Source organism: Lingula anatina, chromosome 9, assembly GCF_051362555.1.
Source record: "Lingula anatina isolate TDL-2025a chromosome 9, LinAna3.0, whole genome shotgun sequence".
In the NCBI taxonomy this organism is placed as follows: domain Eukaryota; kingdom Metazoa; phylum Brachiopoda; class Lingulata; order Lingulida; family Lingulidae; genus Lingula; species Lingula anatina.
The window spans coordinates 13,939,801-13,954,753 of record NC_141775.1 but is presented as its reverse complement, the minus strand read 5'-3'; the positions used below and the strand labels follow the sequence as shown (position 1 = coordinate 13,954,753).

The 14,953-nt window shown below is 37.8% G+C and overlaps 2 protein-coding genes and 1 long non-coding RNA gene across 11 annotated transcripts; 2 read left to right on the top strand and 1 right to left on the bottom strand.

Moving 5' to 3' along the window:
• Positions 1–190: 190 nt before the first annotated feature.
• Positions 191–4,311, bottom strand: LOC106153544 (uncharacterized). Of its 5 annotated transcripts, none has more exons than XM_086996390.1 (4): positions 3,981–4,311; positions 3,589–3,630; positions 2,520–2,721; positions 191–1,883 (listed from the first exon to the last, which is right to left on the bottom strand). In XM_086996390.1, the coding sequence occupies exons 1-4, from the start codon at positions 4,309–4,311 to the stop codon at positions 656–658; spliced, it is 1,803 nt and encodes a 600-aa protein (XP_086852516.1). In that variant the 3' UTR covers positions 191–655. The 5 variants fall into 5 exon arrangements, with proteins under 5 accessions (XP_086852516.1, XP_086852519.1, XP_086852518.1 ...); XM_086996393.1 differs by having other exon boundaries at positions 191–1,862; XM_086996392.1 differs by having other exon boundaries at positions 2,520–2,700.
• LOC106153551 (uncharacterized) lies at positions 4,309–14,637 on the top strand. Of its 5 annotated transcripts, none has more exons than XM_013527524.2 (7): positions 4,309–4,450; positions 10,126–10,189; positions 10,353–10,445; positions 10,903–11,013; positions 11,616–11,910; positions 12,234–12,323; positions 12,535–14,637. In XM_013527524.2, exons 2-7 carry the CDS (start codon positions 10,126–10,128, stop codon positions 13,940–13,942), a joined length of 2,061 nt encoding a protein of 686 aa, XP_013382978.2. In that variant the 5' UTR covers positions 4,309–4,450; the 3' UTR covers positions 13,943–14,637. The 5 variants fall into 5 exon arrangements, with proteins under 5 accessions (XP_013382978.2, XP_086852511.1, XP_086852513.1 ...); XM_086996385.1 differs by lacking the exon at positions 4,309–4,450 and adding an exon at positions 4,505–4,590 and having other exon boundaries at positions 10,903–11,010; XM_013527523.2 differs by lacking the exon at positions 4,309–4,450 and adding an exon at positions 4,510–4,590.
• LOC112041822 (uncharacterized) lies at positions 5,246–7,772 on the top strand. Its single transcript, XR_015331250.1, has 3 exons — positions 5,246–5,551; positions 6,282–6,356; positions 7,062–7,772. It is a non-coding gene; the product is annotated as an uncharacterized LOC112041822 (long non-coding RNA).
• Positions 14,638–14,953: the final 316 nt, after the last annotated feature.

Sequence of the window (14,953 nt, the reverse complement as noted above, 5' to 3'; positions counted from 1 at the left end):
CCAAATGGCAAAATTATTGACAAAGCCCGCCAGTGTTTACTGTTTAGTTGACTTGATTTAACTTCTTTTCTGGTGTTTGAAAAGGTATATTTTCATAAAAGCTCTAAAATTTTTACAGCTCTTGAGAATGAAGTTCCATTTACTGTCTATATGTAAAAAAAATCAAATTTTCACAAAATAACATCATAACTTTAAGAATAATGATCTGATCAGTCTGTTTATTAACTCAAGCTGCATTTTATCACATGAATCATTTCTGAAAGTTTGAAAATAATAAAAAATGTTGTTGTTTTTTTGGTCAAGTTTATGATGAAAGGTAAACAGGGAGAGGACAGTGCCTCCAGAGGCAGGTGATGGCTACACATTAACCAACACTGATGTATCCATAAAAAACCAACTTAGCCTCAGACCCACTTTTAGAATGAATTTTTGAATTGTGCGTTCTTTCCTGCTGTCCGCAGTTAACAATAATTTGATCAGGCTGGTTTTTGAATTCAAACTGTATTTAGTCATATGATGATGATGTTTTTATTATCACCATGTTTTCTATTATTACCCGTATGTAAAACAGGAAAAAACTACGCTGACAGAGGCAGGTGATGGCTATATGTAGAGACACATGGATCTGTTAGTAAAAAATAACTAAGTCTCAGAACTACGCTAAGAGTAAGTTCTGTGAGCTGTGTTTTTTTTCATGCAGTCTGCGGTTGACATTGTGTGAAAAGGCCTTTTCACAGTACCGACACTTGTATGGTCTCTCTCCAGTGTGAACTCGCTCGTGGCTTTTGCGCTTATTCTTTTGCTTAAATGATTTTTCACAAAACTGACACTTGTATGGTTTTACTCCTGTGTGAATCCTCTCATGGACTTTCACATCACATCTATTTCTGAATGCTTTCTGGCAGAACTGACACTTATATGGTTTTTCTCCAGTGTGAATAGTCTCATGTTCTGCTTTACTTGACCTGGAATTAAATATCTTGCCACAAAAGTAACACAAGTAAACCTTTTCATTTGTGTGAATGTTTTCATGTCTCACTTTACTCCTAGCCATGTAAAATGACTTATCACAGAACTGACATTTGTAAGGTCTTTCCCCTGTATGAATTCTCTCGTGCCCTTCACAGGCCAAGTTTGTTGCAAATGTATGACCACAATACATACACATGAAGTCTCGCTTTTCTGTTGGTGTTTTTTTCAATCGAGTGAACACATTTTGATTGATATGTTTTTGTTCATGTTTAACACATGACTTGTATGATTTGTAGACAATTCCACAGAATTGACAGAAATGCTGAGTCTTTTTCTTATCTTTAACTTTATCTTTCTTATTTTGTTTCATCTTCTTAATAATATCCTCTATGTTTAGTATCCCATCATGTATGTTTTTTTTACTTTCCCTTAATGAATCCTTTGAAACAACTTGGAATGGGACATTTTCACCAGGATTGTATACCTCATCATCATTTTCATTCTTCTTGGTTTTTATGTAGATATATACCCCCTTCACATCTGCATGGAGACTTGTCCTCCTTCCAGCATTGGATTCTCTCTCATCATCCTTTTCCACACATAACTCATTGGCAGAAATGCTTTTCGTACCCGTCGGTTTGTTTTTTATATCCTCATCATCCGCATGGAGAACTGGCCAGTTGTCCTCTTTATCCTCATCAAAACATTCTTCATTATCAGAATTGTTATCTGCAATATCAGCTACACCAATGTTTACATTCTGGTTGTGTGCTTTTGTTTTATTCTGGATTGACTGCTGCTTCCCCCTGGTGGTAGCCATGTCTTGACCAGTGACATCACCTAAAAGTGACTCATCCTCTTCTCTGACACCAAGATCTTCTCTTTCACATCTGCAAGAACACACATGGTAGCTGGAATGATAAGAGCCATATATCAGTTTAACCAAGACATTTTCCCATTTCCATTTCCCATTTCCATTTTCCCCAACTGAGGGAGGACAAACCAAGGGTCAGGAGCACACACATATGCTGCTATTACAACCATTATTAATAGTATTTTGTAGAGTTGCACCATTTCATACAAATAGCGATCAAGCTAAAAAGTGCATGTCCACCAAGTGGGCACTCTACACTGATGACTCTTTTTTTTTTTGCAATATAATGAATGCCCCAACATAAACAAATCATTATAATTTATTATCAATGGATCAATGATATTAATCACCTGGACATATATTTTGCTTTAATATTCCCCAATTTTCCTGCAACTGACCTTTTCTAGCTTTTCATGTCCCGATCTTTTTCTTGTGTTGTGCATGTAAGTATGGCCATGCATTTGCCATATCATTATCACAATACAGAATACCATGATTTTTTGTTATCATTATCATGCATTAGTACTATCAGTATTATTATCATAATAACCATTATTCTCACTTTATATCTATTATCCTAAATATAATTAAAAATGATATTAAATATTTAAGTTATACTTAATGTTAACAAATAGTCAAGACACTCGCTCTACTGTATTGAAACTATAGTCACCTGTCAAGAAGAAGTTTTGCCAGATCTTCATGCCCAATCTTCAACTGGTTCCTCAATTCAGTCCATCTTTTATATTGGCCACCAAATGCTGCTGCTAAACTGCTTTCAGCATCCAGGAATTGCCTCGCTGTCACATTAAGGTCACCTGCCTGTGTGCAATTTTCTTTTTTAGCTTTGGACTCTGCATGAGTGGATATGTATTCTAAATTATAATATGAAATCTATTTAGAATTGATGATTAAGACCCATTCCCATAGACACCAGCAGCCTATATAGATCAATCTAACTCTACAGGGACTCTTGCTGAGTGCAGTCAACTGAACTGAATGAAATGCCTCTTCCTGGATTTCAGTTTAAATTAGCAGAATAAAGAGAAGCTGGTGATTTTACTATTATGTTGAAAACAAAATGGAGTGTCATTTAGTTCAGCATCGCACTAAGAAAGAGTCTACGCAGAGTTGGAGTGATCTACCCAGACTGATGGTTTCTATGGTAACCAACCATATTACATACCATTTACTTACTAACTAGTATATTTTAAAGGGTAGTTACAAGAAACAATTCCTAAAAGTGGTAATCATGTAATCATTACATTGTAGCTTATTGTTTTGTAAGTAGCATACAGTGTGTATATGTCTAAGGAAAACCCAAAATAACATGGACAGTCAACATAAAAGATTTGAACAATAAAAAAAAACAGCAAAAGCATATATTATCCTCTTCCATCTGCCCATCTTCCCAGGACAAAATCATTTGTTAAACCCAAGTCTTTTGAACTCCACTATTTAGATTGTTCACTGATGGGATATACAGAGGGGCAGGCCTCGATCATAAACGTTAACTGGACCGCATTCAGATTTATCCATCATTTTCATACTAGTTGGGTTGGTCCAACTCTGTGCCCCCGAAGATACTTGAGGAATCTCCTTTGTGATAGTTGGATCAACCCAGCTGGTATATGATATGTCTGAATCTGAATGCAGTCAAAAAAATTTAACCAATATCAACAAGAATCTCTCCTAGCTACTGTCATAAACATATAACTAGTACTGGGGTCAAGAGTACTCACCAAAATCAACTGGAATCACCAAGGAATCAAGCCCTGAATTACATGAATCAAAAACAAAAGTTAATTCACTGCAAAAAAGGTTAAATTATGATGCAATTTTCCAGTCACCAGAAAGCAGGGTTTTAAGTAGAATTGACTGTGAAAGAATTTGCTTTAATTCATGCCTTCACTTTTAACAATATTCTATGTCTTGCAAACTGGGATTTTCCCCCAGGAATAATGTATATTGTGTATAATAACATTGATTCTGGTAATAGGCATGACAAGCGTGAGGGCTTTTATTTTAAACTGTTTTAAACTGATTTTAAAATGCTTATAGAGTGCCCATCTCATAAGAAAAATGGGAGATCAGCTGGGCTCAGTTGAAAATATAATGGAATATGATATCTTACCTTCTTCAGCATGTTTGCCTTCTCTTTTAGCTTTCTCATCCCTTTTTGTAGCCTGAGACAATTTCTTTTTATTCGTAATATTTCTGTAACAAGAGAAGTGGCATCGTGGTTTGGGCTCCAAATCGTCGAATTCCTTGTCCAAATCTCCACGAATTGATTGAATTGCAGCAGCTTCTCTGCCACCAAGTCTCAGCCATTCTTTAGCTGCGTTCCTAAAAGTTTCCCAGCGAACACGTGTGATTATGTCTACTGTCTCTCTGCAACCTTCTACTGTGTGCATATCACAAGAAAGATGTCTTTCCCCCTTCGTACCTCTGCGTGAGCCCGCCATGTTTGTTTACGAATAGAAGTACACGTGACCCTATTTCAATACTTGGGGGTGAATTTAGCTCAGGGCGGAATAGATATATATCCAAACACAGTATAATCGCGGATATATTGTGCCGCATCTCTCGCGGTTTGAAACTAGGGTAAGTATTCTTTTGTTTTTTATAATGGTGCACTGGGAAAATTGTTGTTTTTCAGCTGATATTGCAATGAAACGATGACCGACCTCGGCGACCAGCCTACTGGGAGTAGATATCTACGTGGGGCATACAGTGTACATGCAGTACGTGTTATTGTTAGTTGGGGGCCCCAGCCTTGTATCTTGGGACTCTGAGATACTGGAGAAAAAAACTACTGCACACTAAAAAGGCTAAACGTCACTACATGGCCTCTGAATTAACGTTCGTAGCTAGATCGTCTTGTGAAGTTATGGTACGTGTCACTAAATTATAAACACCAAAATACCACGAAATTCACGAAATACACCACCTCAAGGGTATGTCCTTATGATATTTCTGCATGCTAGGTTTTTCTTAATGTCTAAACATACACAGTTGACAATGCTTCCATATTTAAGAAATGATAGGTGCCCATGTATACAATGTTAATTTGGATTCAATTATTTCAATAAAACCATATGGAAAATTTCATTGCTTTTGTATATAGTTTCAATTTACTTCACAGATGAAGTGCATTCATTGTCCAAATGTCCAACACATGTTGTTCAGTACATGTGACAGTCATGGATTTGGAAAAAACTAGTACTGATAGGTTCCCATGTAAATGGGGGGGGGGGTCTTGATTGATAGTCCGAAGGTTCAATTGCTCATGTTTTTTTAATCAAGGGTTCATTGGTCCGGAGGTTCCCAGATAGCAATGAGCGGTCGGGCCGACGTCGGCATTGGTCGGCACGGTCGCGGTCGGCAGTCGTTGTCGGGCCGACGTCGGGCCACTACCAGTGACCCGACGTCGGGCCGACGACTGCTTCACGCCGTCGGCCCGACGTCGGTATAACGGTGGCTCATCAGCTGTGCGTCGGGCCACTACTGGTGACCCGACGTCGGGCCGACGACTGCTTCACGCCGTCGGCCCGACGTCGGTATAACGGTGGCTCACCAGCTGTGCTCGATTTGCACTAAGCGGCCAATTTCAAATCGAGGTCACCCACACTAAGCGGCCATAGATCGTTGCAAGTGCACTTGACGGTTATTTCATATTTTCCGTATTTTGCACCAAATTGTTAGGTAAGTATTTACTTTAAAGTGTTTATGTTTTTCGTACTATAGGTGGAGATTTATTTGTTGTAGATGAATTAACGAAAACAAGCAAATCTGTCAATAATTTGTTAGTCGTAGCTGCAGGCAGTTGGCGCGCTGCATGCCACCTTTGAACCAACGTCGGGGCGACGTTGGGTTTCCGGCGGCCAAAAAGATTTTCCCGCTCAAATTCTTTTATGCTTTGAAAGACATTTCAATTACCACATTTCATGTATAGACAATTTATAAATGTGAATGAGCAACGTTCTAGTACTTTTTTTTGTACTTAGGAGTATATATTGTTTATATTTTCTCTAGTTGAATTTGAAATGCTTATATAATAGGGGTATATAGCAAGGCTGCATGATACTAACATGTAAACTTATAATGTCAGCATGGGTTTAACAATGGATAAACCTTATGGCATACATTCCAAACTGAGTTTAGCATTAAGGGGTATAATGTCCACTCAGATTTTCACAGGTTTTCTGTTCAAAAATGGACCTCAGTAGGCTAACCTAAAATATCCAGAGGTGGTTCTTTTAGGAAGGGGGGGGGGGGGCAAGTTTAAATTGAATTTTTTTCAAGATGTTTAGTCAAATACCCACAGGGTATGATATAATAATGTTTCTTTTTTGGTTTAGGCTCATAATTAGACAAGACATTTTGTGCACATTACAAAGCCACACTTAATATGTATCTCATATTTCTCTTATAGTCTTCCATCATGCATTACTACCTATTTGTCGCCTGTGTTGAGCAGTCAATCCTCACAAGAAAATACACTTGAAAGGTATGTGTGTATATAGTTAAAGTGCTTCAGTGTGTCATTGCCATGGTAAGATGCAGTAGTTTAACTTATATCATCACTATCAATGGATTAAGTAGTAAACAACTAAGAAATTAATTTAGCCTACTTCTTGCCTGCGACTCTCTTCTGGAATTTAGTACATTATTCTTCTTAAAATACATGTAAGTGACAGGGATGGGGGTAGGAGGAGGAGGCTGGAGAAGAAGAAGGGTAATATATTTAGCAGAGTAACCACTTCCCTGGAAAATAATTACATTATTTCGTCTACATTTCAAAGTATACATTAACAACTTCATTTTTATATGCAACATTACGAATAAGCGCGGGTGGATTGGATGCGAACTAGGAAATAAGTCATTAGAAGACAACTGAAACCAACGGTTCAATAATACGATAGAGAAACATGGATTGTTGATTCGTTGCGGCCAGAATGGAGCGTACAAAACTAACCTGTCTGTCCCTGACCTCATAAAGTTTAGAACATTTCACATCGCAAATAGAAAAAATAATAGTTAGAGAAACGTGGATCAGTATCATGCTAGATTCCTTAAGCTTGGTTTCAGTTGTCTTCTTAGCCGTTTTTTATTTTGCATATCAGTGAAATAACATATGATATTAACGGTGAATTTTGTATGTTTTATTAGATTAAGTGTGAGTTTTTAAATTTTTTTTCTATTCTCTTCACAGAGAGAGAAGCAGCCCAGGCGCCGCAGCAGAGTTCCTCAGATGAATCTTAGTCATCATCATCATTCCTCTTCGTCCCGTGTGGGAATTAAGGCCACAGTCACTTCTTTCCAGCGTAGTGTCGTAGTCAAAGATATGCTGCAAATCTTGCGACTCACAGAGCGTCATCTATTTGATATGATGTTAACAATGCCATCAAATGTACGTCGGGGAAACGAGGCAGAAATTAAAAGACAGAATTAGACACCACCGCTGCCCTATAAACAACAAAAACCTCTTCGTGCCTGTGGGACAACACAACACTCAGCTAAAGACATCACGTCACCGTCTTAAAAGGAAACGACACTAGGCAAAGACGGATCGTCGTACAGAAATGTATTAGAACACTAAACACCCTGAATAATGGACTCAGTAGGGACAATAGTTTCTTAAATGAATATTGATTTTTTATATGTTACGTTTAGCGTTTAGGACGCTTTTGCAGCATCGCGTGCCTTTAACACATCATCGACGCCACATACCCCAGGAGTTTTTCTTCACCATTTTTTTAATGTCTCTGAAGAAGGCCTAGGGACCGAAAGCTTGGATTATATATGACATCTGTAAAGTAGATCTTTAGAGATGCATCAGTAATAATATTTATTTTCAATAACTAATTGAATTATCGTTATTAACTCACTCAGATTTATAAAGATGTTTCTTCACAAAACATGATTCACGTTGTTATTATTATTATCTTTTAGGCCAACGGGACTTTTTCACTTCAGTGAGAGGGTTATTACGAAGAAACGCCGCTGCTACCCTATTGCCAACGTTCGCCAATTGAGTCATAGCTGGCTGACCATGGAGAGTCCATAATAACATTGGCTAATTAAAGAACGGCATTATTTGCATAACGGTGGTAAAACGATGGTTAACTACGTTGGCGCGAAGTTGGCAAGAAGGTGGCACCGTTGGCATAACAGCGGCTAACCGCCGATAGTAATAGCTCATAACGACATTGGCCCAACGTTGGCGCGACGTCGGCAAAAGGTCGGCATTATAGTGGCTGACCGCCGGTTATCGATAATAACGTTGGCGCGACGTCGGCAAAAGGTCGGCATAACAGCGGCTAACCGCCGATAGTAATATAGCTCATAACGACGTTGGCCCGACGTTGGCGCGAAGTTGACAAATTGTCGGCATGACAGCGGCTGACCGCCGTTTATCCATAATGACGTCGGCCCAGCGTCGGTGCGACGTTGGCAAAAAGGTGGCAGACCACCGGTGGGCCAACGGCGGGCCGCCGGACACGCCGACTTAGAACCGACGTCGTCTGCCAACGTTGGCCCGACGGAGGCAAAGTCGTCGGGCCGACGTTGGCGCGACCACTCTTTGCTATCTGGGTTCTATAGGGAACATTGGAAGCAATGAATCTTGGGACTAGCAAGATTGTCGAAAAGTGATTGAAACCTACGTAAATTTTGTTGCCATAGCAACATGTTCTAGGATTAAGCTGATTTTTTTAGTAAATTTTAATTGATGGTGATGGACTATTATGGTTTCCACTCACTATGCCAGTACTTCAGTAGCCTAGCTTGGACATTTACTACAGAAATGACAAACATACATAGAAAATTATGTACGCCCTGGTAAGTTTTGTGGGTATGGAAGTGGTTTACATGTAGGAAAAGCAGATTTTTTTTCCTTTATTTCCAATACATGTATTTCACCTTTTCAAAACAAGTGCACTGATGTAATTTTCCACTCATATTCAGTGTACTTAATTCTTGCTGGTGACTTATGCACCCAAACAAATGTTTTCCTGATTACCTATAGGGGACCATTCAGAACATATGAGAAGAGCTGAGTGCTAGCTGGTGCACATCCTAAATATGGCAGACCTAGAAGAAAGGAAGGCCACTTAATCCTGTAATGGTCTCTCCGCCTCTTTCACGCCTCCCCACACGTCATCCCTGCATCTCAATTTGACTGGTCGAGGGACAATGCGTGGGGAGGCAGAGAGACCATTACATTATTAAGCAGTCTTTCTTTCATGTGGGTGCACCATATTTAGGCTGTGGACCAGCTAACACTCGACTCTTCTCATTCTGAATAGTCCCCTAGAGATACTAATGACCACATCTGATTCCTAGCAAATAAGGAATCTGTAATGAAGGTTAAGCATTTAGTCAATTTTTGTTTCATTTTTGTCAGCACAGTGACTATCACATACTACAGATTGCCCCCAACAAATGTAACACATCTGTTTTGTTGGATATTTCTGAAGAGCTTGGGCAAGTGTGTCCGGGATGTAAGGATGTTAGTTTTCCTCTGCAATGCACACTCGAGTATATGCCAATGTTCTCAGTAGGGTGAATATCAGGGCTCAAAAAAGATTGCTCCATTCTCAGTACATTGAGTTTCTGCATCAAATAACTCACCAAATGAGAACTGTAATCATTGTTAAAATTATTTTCCATAAAATTAATTTCCCTTGTGATTGTTAATACTTACAATCATTGTATATTGATAGGCTTTTTAAGTTATTTATTGTTGACTCTCACATACATGTTTGTATAGTATCAGCATTACAGTCATTAAATGATTTCTTATTAATTTTACCCTGCAGGGCTGGACATTAGCGCCTGTCCCCCTGTCCGCGGGACAGGTAAAAATTCAGCTCAGACAGGTGAAGTTTCAGGGTTGTCTGTCCAACGGGCAGGTTATGTTTTATGAGAAATTTGGAGAAAAAATCATTTTTTGTTACATACTAACATTTTTTTTTTTTGTCTTTTCCTAGACGGTACTGAAAAGAGTGACCTACTTTTGGCAAAAAACACATGCAGTCGCACAACAAAGTCTGAGCAAACTTATGACTTATTTTTTTACTAAGTTCAGTGGTATGAATAGAAAAAAATTATTGGTTTTGTTGGACAGGTTAGATTGAAAATCGGCCAGGTCAAATATATGTTACATAAAAGTTAGTGTCTAGCCCTGCCCTGAGAAAAGTATTGGTTTTATTTGATATCTGTGGCTGCAAATGTTAGAATCCTTGATTTAATATCATACATTTATTATTACTCAGATGCCAAATAAAAAGAGAAAGAAGATTGGTTATATTGCCAAGAAGGCAGGAGCAAAGAAATATGGTATTTCAAATTTTTTATTTTTAATTCAACCTAGTATGCAGTGCTTAGTTACCAGTGTCTTTTATTTTTGAATGCTACTAAAGAAACTTAATGTGGTAAATAGTAATATTCCTTGCATATTAACTGTGTGATTCAGTTGTTATATCTGTACATTTCTTATCAGTGAAGGCCAGGAGATGTGATTCAGAGGATGACATTCCCTTAAGCAAGTTGATAAGTGTGCCCTCTATAAACCCAGAAGTTCATCAACAAAATGGTGAGTATCCAGTTTGTCACATAAGTTTACATTCACATTATTCACTCATTGCAATATTTGTTATTTCACTTGGTTATTGTCAGTTATATAAATAATTTTTGTTTATAAGTAAGAGTACAATCAGACAGATGATCTGCAGATGTGCAGTTAAATGCATTTAATCTCAGCTACAAGGCTTATTTGCTAGGCCTCTGCAGCAACGGTATGTGTGGAGGCAGGGAGACCATTCGGTAAATAACATCATTACTTTTTGAGTGGGGTCTGCCATATTTAGTCTTCAGATCAGCTAGTTGACAGACCATCTGTTCTGATTGCGTTCCAAGTGATAACTATATATCGCTAAAACTTCAGTAAGTTCAATTCCTTGGAACCATGAAAAATCTGATGAAAAATCAGCAATATTGTAAACAAACTAATTCTGTCAATCATCATGGAAGGCTGTTATTTTACATATTAGGTAGTAGAAGGAAACAAGTGGTATCTAGCAGTGATAGTGAAGATGAAATACCACTAAGTAGTTTACGAAGCATGTCACAGTCTGTGTCTGAGGACAGTCATATTCAAGGTGGTGAGTAGTTAATACACATTATCATGTTTAAATTTTCTTATTATAGTTTATTGTTACCTTGAAGTGATATTTTAAAGTTATCTCCATGTGTTTGAAAATTCAACACAGCCATTTTTGTATTCTGAAAAGTTTTAATTTTTATTAAAAATTTTTCTAATTCAGATCAGAAAGATGATAAATCCCATTAAATAAAAGCCTAGTCTGGAACTATTAAGACTCACAATGTCACGGCACAGGGACAAAACACTGTCATTTTTTGTGTTATGAATTTAAATATGTGCCAAACCCAGTTAAGGCCATCTAAAGCATGCGTCAACTATATAAAACTTATTTAAAAATAAAAAAATTGAAGAAAAAGTCTAATACAAGGGAAAGGTTGAGCAATGATATGTGAGTAGGGAAAATAGCATTTTCCCCCAAGAGAAATTCATTTTGGTGGGTAAATCCCATGCATTTACACAGTTGCAAAAAGATAAATTATTAATGTCAACTCGGATTCTTAAAAGTGTTTTTTTTTTCATATCTGTTATTTGTGATAAATATTATTATATCTGGAATATTTTCTGACTCAGATCTTTTCTCTTTTTGGTCCTTCAAATAAGTGTGGCAATCAAAATATATCAAGCCAAACAATGGGCAATATTTACCCAAAAGGCAAACCAGTTTCAAGGAAGGCAGCAAGTATTTCCCCCAGCATCCTTGGAGCCTAGACCTGGACAGAGAACTTAGAGAAGAAAAAAAGAGAATGGGAAGAAACAACCACCATGATGATGTTCTTCAACTTGTTTTACCTCCTAATTTTATTAATATTGGACAACAAACAGGGAGATGGAAAATTTTAAAAGACGAACTACAATATGGCACCAGTGAAAGGCTGGCAAAGCTGCTGATAGACATGTGAGTAGTCGGCCATCTTTAATATACATCTACAAATTACATGTAAATAAAAAAGAAACTCGTTTTTAAAGAGACAACATCTTTTCTACCCATACTGCATTATTTCAACAGTTCCCCAAAGAGCCTTGATCACATGACCTCCACTATATGTCACTCAAGGTTGGAGGATGTTGCAGGTCTTGGTGGGAGTTCTGGCATGTGGACTTAGTTTGTGTGTGGATGATGTATAATTTATAATTTCTATGAGTTTTTTTTTTTTTTTCTTTTTCATTTTTGTTACCCTTAACTTGTCGCTTAACAGTATTTCTTCCTTATCTTTTTAGATATTACGAATACAATGATCTTCTTTCTAAACCATGTATGAAAAAAATACTTGGAAATGATGATGGCTATGAAGACTTCAGTCCATTTCTGTAAGGGCATTTTTCTTATTCATTTTGTATTGGAAGTCCAGAACTGCATAGCACAACATACTCATACTCCACAACATTATTTATTAAATTGTTTCAGATTTGTCATTACAGCAACCCAACAATACACAGCATAGTAATGCTATTAAGTGACTTTATTCATTTCTATTATTTTTTCAGCAGTTATCTTTATTCATTTATTTATTTTTGTAAGGTTGGACACAGAAAAGCAGCATGAGTCAGTTCAACACGTTTCCATTGGTCCAGACATTGCCAACACCAGAGGGCAGCATGAGTCGGATGATTATCCCGTTAGTTTTCACATTTCTGACATCAGAACACAGCCTGAGCCAAACCAGACTGATGGAGTTATCCAGGACACCAGATGGCAGCCTAAGCCAGACCAGTCTGATGGAGTTCTCCAGGACACCAGATGGCAGCCTAAGACAGACCAGACTTATGGAGTTCTCCAGGACACCAGATGGCAGCCTAAGCCAGACAAGACTGATGGAGTTATCCAGGACACCAGATGGCAGCCTAAGCCAGACAAGACTGATGGAGTTATCCAGGACACAAGATGGCAGTACAGGCCTAATGTAATTTCAAATGACCACAAAAATAGTTCTGTTACCAGTAAGCAGCACATATCAGTTGAGGGAAATTTTCATAGCCTAGACAATCAGGACACCAAAGGCCTGTACACCATTTTTGATGGTAATGAGAATTTTTCTAACATTTCCATAAAACACATTAAACAAGAGGTGAAGGATGAAATGCACCAGGGTAATGACAAAACAAGCCAAGATTTAAAAGTATCTATGAACTCTGTTTTCACTCCAGATAACCCAGGATCAACAATCACAGAAAAATTAAATTCTCAGAATGTCACCAATTTAGAAAAGGATCCTGTTAGTGCTCAAATTAGTCCAAGAAAGCCACTGTTGGATAATCATAAAACTCATGCCAACAACACAATTATATGTGCAGGTGATGCTCCAAGAACCCTCTATATCTGTTCCTATTGCCCTATGCAGTTTTGGTCTCCAGATCGTTATAAAAGACATGAAGAAATTCACTTGAGTTACAGATATCACTGCATGTACTGTGACAGAACATTCCCACACAAAGCCAGTTGGAAAACTCATGAATCGGAACATAAAGGGAAAAACACATTGAAGTGCCAGCACTATGGGGAGAGATATTCTAGATACAATATCTACAGTGAACATGAAAGGACACACACTGGAGAAGATCCATACATGTACCAGTGCCGGCACTGCGGCAAGAAATTTATCAGCTCCTTGGGAAAGAATGCACACCAACGGCAGCATGGACTTGGATCTGAAAAGCCTCAGAAATGTCAGTTTTGCTTCAGAAGATTTGCCGAGAAGAAAGAACTTATTCGCCACAAGAGGATTCACATTGGGCACAAATCTTATAAATGCCAGTATTGTGAAAAGATTTTTATGGAAAAAGCTATCTGTATTGGTCACGAGAGACTTCACAGGGGGGAGAGACCATACTCCTGCAGGTTTTGTGAGAAAACATTTATCTACAGAGAAACCTGCAAACAGCATCAATTAGCTCATTCTGGAGTGGACAATGAAAATGTCCATTTTTAAGCAAGAGTATTAAAGTTATAGTGATTGAGAATAGCCCTTAATGGATCTTGTTTGCTAATTGAAGATCACTTTTCACTTTTGTGGGAAATCCCTTATATAGATTAATGTTAGATATTTCGTTTTATATAAATAATACACTGCAATGAGAACCTTATATTATCAGTATTGCCATACATCGATTATGCAGCAGTATTACTTGTATATTATAGATTTTAAAGTGGATAGAATGGTATTTGACTTAACATCAAAACCCAGGCCATGGGTGATGTCTGAAGTTTGTTATTATTATTATTATTATCTCGTCAATTAATTAGGAAGTAAGTTGTGTCAAATTGTCCAAGTACATTTTGAAAAATACTCATTTGGGATCTTAATAGTGTTGACTTGTGCCTTTCTACCAGTCCAAAAGACCACGTCAAGGTAGAAACCACGGGAGATAGGCCTCTAAATAAGCTGCAACTTTTGTAGGCCTAAAAAGTTAAACGAACGACTGTTCACCCCTCCCACAAGCATTTTATCAGCCTATGGCCTTGCAAGCAAAAACGCCACACTGTTTGAAAACTTAAATATTAGAAAGAAAACCCATACTGTAATATTCGTTTTTATTGACGCCCTCATTTGCGTGTGAGACATTTTTAGATATATTTAGTAAATGTATACATAATTATACATGAATTAAACAGTGACTTTGAAAATGTATTTTGTTAGTTACATGTAATATTTAAACCAAACTCTTGAAACGCAACACTGATATTAATAGAGCGCCTGTCTTACGAACGTCTATTTTCAGAATATCTGTTGGTGCTGTGCTATCCTCTTAGTAGAAAAAAAACAGAAAAATATAACACTGCAGCGCCGAACGTACCCTGACAAGAAGCCTGAACGCCGAGCTTTAACATTTCACCGTGAAGGATAGTTCATAGGGGGCTGCTGTCAATATACACGATACCTAGGGTACTTGTCTGTTTATCTGAGACGTTTGATAACAAAATACTAGTGTGTAAATCTGGC